The sequence below is a fragment of the Myotis lucifugus genome, unplaced genomic scaffold (assembly GCF_000147115.1).
Source record: "Myotis lucifugus unplaced genomic scaffold, Myoluc2.0 scaffold_265, whole genome shotgun sequence".
Classification (NCBI taxonomy): Eukaryota; Metazoa; Chordata; class Mammalia; order Chiroptera; family Vespertilionidae; genus Myotis; species Myotis lucifugus.
The window spans coordinates 1,422,290-1,431,612 of record NW_005871313.1 but is presented as its reverse complement, the minus strand read 5'-3'; the positions used below and the strand labels follow the sequence as shown (position 1 = coordinate 1,431,612).

The following is a 9,323-nucleotide window of genomic DNA, read 5'->3' as shown; positions in this document are numbered from 1 at the left end:
AATTGACCCTAACAGCAGAATGACTGGGAATGACTGGTCACTATGACACACACTGACCACCAGGGGGCAGATGCTCAATGCAGGAGCTGCCCCCTGGTGGTCAGTGTGCTCCCACAGGGGGAGCTCTGCTCAGTCATAAGCCAGGCTGACAGCTGGGAGTACAGCGGTGGTGGTGGGAGCCTCTCCTGCCTCCTCAGCAGCGCTAAGGATGTCCAATTGCAGCTTAGGCCTGCTCCCTGCTGGCAAGTGGGAATCCCCTGAGGGCATCCAGGCTGCCAGAGGGATGTCTGACTGCCAGCGTAGGCCCAATCCCCCGGGGAGCGGGCCTAAGCAAGCAGGTGGTTATCCCCCAAGGGGGTCCCAGACTGCAAGAGGGCACAGGCCGGGCTGAGGGACCTCCCCCCCCTCGACGAGTGCACAAATTTTGTGCACCGGGCCTCTAGTACTTTTAATATTAGAATATCACGTTAGTCTCAACTCAATAGGGTATACATTTGTCATGTGGTTCTTCTGTTAAGTGGCATTTGCAGATAGAGGCATGCATCAAAGTGTTTATTAAGAGAAGAGTATTTGGAGTCAGATCTATTTAGGTTCAAATCTTGTCTGATCAGCTAAATCAGTGGTCAGCAAACTGCGGCTCGCGAGCCATATGCGGCTCTTTGGCCCCTTGAGTGTGGCTTTTCCACAAAATGCCACGTGCGGGCGCACATGTACAGTGTGATTGAAACTTTGTGGCCCATGCGCAGAAGTCGGTATTTTGTGGAAGAGCCACACTCAAGGGGCCAAAGAGCCGCATGTGGCTCGCGAGCCGCAGTTTGCCGACCACTGATAAATCATCTTGCACAACTTAATTAACCACTTTGGGCAGCAGAAAAAGGGGGAATAATAACACTCAACTAACACAAGTTGTTATGAGGATCAGATAACTTCATGTATTTGAAGAACCTAATATAGTAGACACTTAATAAAAGGTTATTATTTTTATTACTTTGTTTGCTTTCATCATATTTGTTGGATCAAAACCTTTCTCCTCTCTTTAGTAGCTTGCTATCTCGACAGCAATGCTTCCCCGTAATAATAAACCTCACCATGGCTTCCATCCACTTTAGTGGAAGGGCAGAGGCAAGCATTAGGGAGGGCCTGTTTTAACCAGTTTTCTCTTTCCAAGTCAAAATAATGAATTCCATGATGAGTGAATTGGATTGTTTAACTACTAAACATTGTTTTGACAATGATATGAACCACAGGACTAATTGGGCTTCATCCATTTAACTAGAGGAGACAATAATTGACTAGTACTACTTTGGGTTCTTTAAGAGAAGTTAGGTTTGCAAGATCAGGTGCTGTTCTAAAGCTCTCAGTCTGGCTCAAAATGGTGCCCATATAGGCTTAATCCTGGATTCTCCCTAAAGCCTCAGTTAACTTTTGGGCTGTCCCAAAGGTTTTTCTGCAAGAATCTTAATGCTACCACAGATAAAATTGGGACTTCTGCCAGATTGAACAACACAACTCACTTTTGCTGTAGTCCCACACTCCCCACCTTTCAGGATGACAACTTCATGCTTTCCTTATTTGGCTGTATGCCAGGTAGTCATTTGTGTGCTATCTCACAATGACCCTTGGCATTGGGCTGAAACAGTGGTTTCCATCAATCATAATGTAGAGAATGGAACAAATCTATTTGGCTACATTAGTAGAGAAAGTCCTAATGCCTCTAAGAAATTCAGATATCATGGATACTTAGAATTTTGAGTGGCATTACAAAATATTCAAACATTCGTGAACAGTAAGTAAAATAACATAGTTGCTTCTGAGGATATTTCTAATCCATGACTTGTTTATTGGAAGGGACTATGGCTCATATTAAATTTAAGCTTTTGCATGACTAGGACTTCTTACAAAGGATCCACCTCCAACTCAGGTAGTATCTGTTGAATTTAAACATCTGTTTAATTTGTTTCTCTCATCCTCAGCTGTAAATTAGCCAACTCCTGAAAAAAATCAATGTTTTTTTTCAGAGAGAGGTATTTTTAAAGTTCATTTTCTTACTGCTTGGTATATTCCTTTTTTTTAAAAAAATGTTTCTACTGATTTTTTTTTTTTACATGTTTCTACTGATTTTAGAGAGACAGCAAGGGAGAGGGAGAGAGAGAAACACCAATGTGTGAGAGAACATTGATTATTTGCCTCCACCTTGACCGGGGATCAAACCCTCAATCCAGATATTTGCCCTGACCAGGAATTGAACCAACTGAACCACACTGCCAGGGCGACCCTCTGAACACTTTGAAGTAAGTATCTACTATGTGTTTGGCATGACATCAAAGTAGTCAATAAATTAAGAGCAGTTTTGAGAGTCTTCTGTTGATTTGGAACTTTTAATGACCAATTTTGCAATAATAGAGCTTCACTTTTCAGATTGTGAAGTGTTTTAGAGAGTAATCAGGCAAAATAAAGTGCTTTTTAGGGAAAATATTTCAATGGACACATTATACAATTCAAGCTCTATATGTGTTACATTTAACTAAAAGAGCAAATTATAAAATTATCGAAATAGTTCAGTCGCACTAGAGCCATCAAAATGTTACAAATGAGAAACTAAAGTAATAGTTATAAAGTGTTCAGACTCCTCATAGTGGAAGAATTACAGGCAATTATTTGAAAGCCTCACATCTACTGTTTCCTTCAGTTGAAAATAACAGTAGAAAACTAATAGCATTTAGAGATCTTGACAATTTAGCAATCTGTTCATCCTTAATTTAAAAATATTTATTACCTTGTGACTTCTAATACTGTATTGAAAGATGTCTATGCTGGTGCGAAAGGAAGAGAAAAATATGTCTTTTGAATTTCAACTATCTTAAGAATGATAAGGTTACTAACTTTTCATTGAAAGAACTCATGGAGGACATGTAAAACCAAAGATCAAAAGAGGGGTTAAGGAGAGAAAGATAATTATTTGAGGCTTTTAAAAATACTGTCATGTTTCTAATAATTTTGAACTTTCATACTTCTTAAGATATATATATATTTAAAAATATTTCTTATTGTTGATAGTATTATAGATATCTCCCATTCTCCCCTTTTTCCTCCTTCTCCTAGACCCTATCCACCCCCTTTAAGGTATATTAATAATTTATTAAAATTCAGTAAACAGGCAGTCCTACTAAACCAGGGGTGGGCAACCCCTGGCATGCGTGCCAAACATGGCACGCCAGTAACTTTTGCTGGCACGTGAAACCCTCTCTTATAATCTTCCATTTACATTTTTTTTCTTAATATCGACTTTTTTATTTTTCAGATAAATTCAGTGTAGGTGCATTTAGATAAATAAATAATTTTACATAACAAGTTATCTTAACCCCTAGAGTGCCGGGGAGCGTGATCCCGCTCCTCCTGACTTTTGCCAAAAGTGCCGGGAGCGCTATCAAAGCTTCGAAATGGCGTCCAGTTCTAAGTCTGCTTTTATTAGTGATGATGACATTGCTAAATATGTCAATGTAGTAAAGGTTTCCTTAAGTTTTTGAATATGTAACTTCATTTACTTGCGATTCATAATTTTTTTCCTAAACGGCTGTAAAATCAGCAAAAATGCCTTGGCAATTTTAGCATAGTTCTTAGGATATTTGTTGGCACTCAAAGGGTTAAAGACCATAGACATGGATTGATGAGAGAGGGGAAGAGCAATTTCTATGCCTCTGCCTTAACTCTCCCTGCCTTCCTAGATCCGACCAGTGTTTTGGTTTCATCCACATACGCTTGTGAATCTTTGTTCTCAGTGATGAATTTTGTTAAGTCTCATAATAGGAGTAGCCTGACAGATGAAAGTAGTAGCTCGTGCATATCTCTGAAGTTCATGAAATATAAACCTGATGTAAAATCTCTGTCATCAGTGATGCAGCAGCAAAAGTTCCACTGATAATATCAAATGGAGTCATAAAGTTTTCTGTTGGACTATCAGTGTACATGTATACATTAAAAAAATAAATGTATTTTTCATCATCATATACTGTGTTTTTGTCGCTCGAATGAATTTTATTATGTCTTCAAGGTTCTTCACATACATACACCTTAAGAGGTATCAAGTAGGCGTAACATGTTCTCAAAAAATTAGGGTTGGCATGCAGAAGAATTTTGAGTCAGAGATTTTGCTGGTTTTGGCACGCACACACAAAAAGGTTGCCCAACCCTGTACTAAACCATGAATATTTAAAATCTATCAAGTTGATGGTTTTCCTCAACAGCATTTCAAAATAAAAATGCTCATGCACAGACTTTTGTAACTAACATTCCCCTAAATATATAGGCCTGCCTCATACACATTCTTATACATAAACTAGAGGCCCAGTGCTCGGATTTGTGAACCGTTAAGGTTCCTCGGCCTGGCCTGCGCCCTCTCGTAATCCAGGACCAGGGGATGTTGGATAGCCGATTTTGGCCCAATCCCACAGGCCTGATCCAGACAGGAGGGAGCCCAATCCTGTGCGTTGAGCATCTGTCCCCTCGTGGTCAGTGTGCGTCATAGCAACTGGTCCACTGGTCGTTTGGTCATTCGGTCGCTTAGGCTTTTATATATATAGACTAGAGGCCCAGTGCACGAATTTATGCATGGGTGAGGGCTGACCAACCCCAATTGGGGCCGATCGGGCTGGGCCAGCCAGGGGGAGGGGCTATGGGCAATTGGCAGGCCTGCCCCACCCCTGATTGGAGCTGGGGGGCTGATTGGGGGTGGGGCTGGCTGGGGGAGGGGCTGGCTGGGGGAGGGGCTGCAGGGGGTCGGCTGGGGGGAGGGGCCATGGGTGGTTGGCCGGCTGGCCCCACCCCTGGTCAAACTCCTGGTTGAACTTCCAGTCAAACTCTCAGACAAGGGGACAATTTGCATATTAGCCTTTTATTATATAGGATAGCTGCTCCAACCAGCTGACCAAAGGAGCGCCCATCTTTGGCCACTGAGGATTTCCTTCAAGTCTCTTCCATCCTAATGTGTATAGTGTCTTCCTTTGGTCCAACCTCTTCCTCCCCCTCTTTTTTTTCCTCCAGAAAGGAAAGGAAGGACATAAAGAATGGTAGGGCTGGGCCAGTGTGGCTCAGTAGTTGAGCATTGACCCATAAACCAGGAGGTCACAGTTTGATTCCTGGTCAGGGCATATGCCCGGGTTGCAGACTCGATCCCCACTGGGGGGCATGCAGGAAGCAGCCAATCAATGATTTTCTCTCATCATTGATGTTTCTCTCTCTCTCTTTTTCTTTCTCTCTCTCTCTCTCATCTTCCTCCCTGAAATCAATTACAAATATTTAAAAAAGAATGGTAGGAAGCAAGATTGGGAAGAAGTGGAGTAAAATAAGGGATTAAGAGCCCTGTTTAAGGCTATTGAAATCTCCAGAGTAAGGACAGCAGAGATTTTTCAGAAGCAGGTCTTATGATCAGAAATTGATGTGTAGGTTATTTTTTTAAATGTTGAGTAGAAAGGATCTGTACCAGGTTGTAACTTATAAGTACATAGAGAGCCTGTGGAGGTTGTATTCACATTTAATTTCTGGCTTTCTTTATCACCCTAAAGTTTTCTGATGCCACTTAATGCAATTAAATTTGATTAGGTCAAAGGCAAATAGTTTCAATTATCATCAAATTATAATTACCAATTGATTCAAAGCTGAGAGTATTAAACAATGATGGTAGCAGGACAGGTTATGTGGCTTAGGATAAACATTTTAAAATAAAATGTCAGGTGGTCCACCATGGGATCAGACAGGCCAGATGTGAGCATGGGCAGCACGTCGGATGTTCAGGCAATGATTGCAGTTAGAATTGGGGGTGGTGGCCAAACTTTACCTGTGGTTTGACAAACAGGGGTAAGCACCAGAGGAGGACCAGATTCCTCTGCCATGCTAATTCTGATTTTCTCACAGAATTTTTATCTTCTGTGGTTTAAAGTTCTATGATTCTGTTAGTGAAAAACTTTACAAACATGATGAATTAAAGAGATGTCAGTCAACTGGCCCTGGCATTGAATCATAATTTAATTATTCTGTTCCTAGGAGAAAATGTCTTCCTAAGTAAGTGGCCTACAAATAAACATTTGGACACAACTGATTAGAAATTGTCTGAATAACTTTCTTTATAAATATATACAATTGTGAACAAAAGGCAAAAACAAGTTTCCTTTCAAAGAGAATGCTTGCATTTATTTATTTTTATTCTTAGGATTTGTCAAGTACTGCAGTGAATTCTTTTTCCCAGGGCTGAAAAAGTTTCTAATTGGCTTTATAGTTAGCTAGCTTATTAAAGCACAGTAAAAATCTTAACATTTTTTTCCAACCTTTTTTTTGTTCCCTGCAGTAAAAGACTGTTTTTCTAATTAAAATTGTCAATAAGAAACTCACTTCTTACCTTGTCAGAAGGTTTAAATGGATTTCCTTGTCCGCTAATTCCACCACTGATGCTAAATCCAAGGCCAGGATTCTTTTCTATTCGCACACAAAACTATGTAAAAAAGATAAAAAGGTAATAAAATGCATAGAAAAACTAAATATCTTCAAATAACTGCATCCCAGTAGGAAAAATTCACATTTCACTTAAGTTCTCAGTGATAGTTTATATTAACTTGGTACACAAGACAGGTATAAACTCTGACAAAATAGTATTTAGTACTTCTATAGGCATCAGTTATGAACGAAACTAGCTTGAAATTACCTGGCAAGCAAACATTAGTAAGTATTCATTCATTACTGTGTGCAAGACTAAATTTTGATTAACAGCTTTTAAAAATTAAAAGCCTTATAACAAAAAGATTGTGAATTATTTAAATTATCTACTTTAAATGCACACATATTCTAACTAATTTGAAAAGATGTATAAGTAAGTAAAAGAAAATTTGCAAATGTAGAGTTAGGGGAAAACATGGCTCTTTAAGTTGCTACCACTTCCTAGTTGAGTAGTACAATTCATCTCCTTGGTAGATAATTCCTTTGTTTAGAAACTGCGGGACTTTTAGCTTGAGAAAAGGGAGAACTTTTGGCCATAGCTTGAGTTTGGGTTAAACAAAGAAAAAAGGAAATATTCAGTAAAAAGAGTTTTGGATTTAGCAGCAGTTTCTGGAAAAGTTATTAGGGGTCTTGGAGAAAGAGAACACTGAAAAAGAAAGAGGTCAAGAACGTGGAGAAACCACTTGTGACAGGGAATAGTCAAGAAATATCTAGGACTGGAGGGCTAATAGTTTAGTATTCTGTGCTACATTACCTTCCCAAACCCAAAACCATCAATGAAAGTCTGTTAAACACAAGATCCTTGTGCTTCATAGAGCTATGGGAAAACGATGGCATTGGGAGCAGGTCCACCTTGAGATAAGACTGTAGTAAGGATGATAGTCACTATAAGAATTGATACAAAGAATGTAGGTCAAGAATTCCATTGGAGGGAAATGAGTACCAGGAATGATCTAGAAAAACTACTTTATAACAAACTTAGGAATTCTTGCTGATCATGGGTTGGGGATGTGTGTGTGGTCTGTAGTGAAAATGCTAGTTTTCTATGAGTAATGAGATTGGGGCCCCCAGATGACTGAAAGACATAGAACCCACAGTTGGCAAAAACTTTGGTTGCGTAAAGAAAGAAAACTATTTATTTATTTATTTATTTATTTATTGTTTAAAGTTTTACATATGTTTCCTTTTTCCCTGATTGACCCCCCCCCCGCCACTTCCACCCCTGAGCACAAGCCCCCACCGCCTCAGTTTCTGTGTCCATTGGTTATGCTAATATGCATGCATACAAGTTTTTTGGTTGATCTCTACCTCTCCCCCTCCCCTGACCCTTGTCTCTGTATCTATTTTTGTTCATCAGTTTATGTTGATCATTGTATCTCACATATGAGTGAGATCATGTGGTATTTATCTTTCTCTGACTGGCTTATTTCGCTTAGCATAATGCTCCAGTTCCATCCATGCTGTTGCAAATGGTAAAAGTTCCTTCTTTTTTATAGCAGCATAGTATTCCATTGTGTAGATGTACCATAGTTCTTTAATCCATTCATCTGCTGATGGGCACTTAGGCTATTTCCAAATCTTAGCTATGGTGAATTGTGCGGCTATGAACATAGAGGTGCATATGTCCTTTCTGATTGGTGTTTCTGATTTCTTGGGATACATTCCTAGAAGTGGGATTACTGGTTCAAATGGGAGTTCATTTTTAACTTTTTGAGGAAACTCCATACTGTTAAGAAAGCTCTTTCTTAAAGATGATTGGAAATGTTTATTTTCTTAAATAGTTTGATGTTTTCCCCAGCAATCTTGCATAGCCTATTAATTTGCTTATGGGCAAATGCAAATGCCCAAAATGCTCTCTATATTTTTATTTTTGAGGTATCTTTAATTGCTAACTCTTAGATGGTTCAAGGCAAATTTGAGCCTTATTCCTGACTTAATCAGCATATTGTGAGTCTTTAGGAGCTAGGTCAATTAGGCTTGGCCATTTAATGGAACTATTCTTAATTTACTGTCATATTTCATAATAATGAATAGAACATTTAAGTATTACACAGTTCACTTGTAACACAAAGGCAAAAACTATCTGCTAATGTAACTTTTATGGTAGAGTCAGTAATGAATAGTTTCTAAATTATGGGAAACTGCAATTGCCAGAAGTACTCTCTAAGATTTTTATTTTAAAGATACGTTTAATTACAACTTTTCCTTGAATTGAGCTAGATTTCTTAAAAACTGGTTATCACGCTGTGATAGAAAGTACAGTTTATAACAGTTTTGTATTTATAAGGCTCACAGTCTGTGAATATGAACTTATGATAACTTGATGCAGCTCCAAGGAATATTTTAGCTTTATTCAATATACCAGTTTACCCTGTATTCCTTTTTGGGTTGTTATTGGTTAACTAGAGGCCCGGTGCACAAAATTCGTGCAGGGGAGGGGTCTCCCTCAGCCTGGCCTGTGCCCTCTTATAGTCTGGGACACCTCGGGAGATGTCTGCCTGCCAGCTTGTGGCTGGATGGCCTTCTGCAGCTGCATGGCCTGCTGCTTGAGCTTCAGCAGCTGCTGCATGTGCACGGGCTGGGACACAGGGTCTGTCCTATGAACACCATCGAGTGGGTGAGTCAAGTGTGGAGGCAGGCTCACCCTGAATTCCCTGCACTTCCCTGAGTCACTGAGTTGTTCAGACTGACTGCCTTCTACAGAGAACAGCACCAGGATCAGGCCTTAGCCGGCAGTCGGACATCCCTCTTGCAGTCTGGGATCCCTTGGGGGAGGTAGCAGTGCGCCAAGTGGCAGGTGGCCAGGGAGAAGCCTGAATTCGGGCCAGGTGCCACGC

The 9,323-nt window shown here is 40.0% G+C and overlaps 1 protein-coding gene across 1 annotated transcript in view; it reads right to left on the bottom strand.

The window, feature by feature from the left end:
• Positions 1-9,323, bottom strand: part of LRRC7 (leucine rich repeat containing 7) — a 307,069-nt gene that overhangs the window by 29,179 nt on the left and 268,567 nt on the right. Inside the window, exon 23 of the mRNA XM_023762876.1 lies at positions 6,392-6,484. Within this exon, the coding sequence (XP_023618644.1) occupies positions 6,392-6,484 (93 nt within the window). The remainder of the gene's footprint in view (positions 1-6,391; positions 6,485-9,323) is intronic.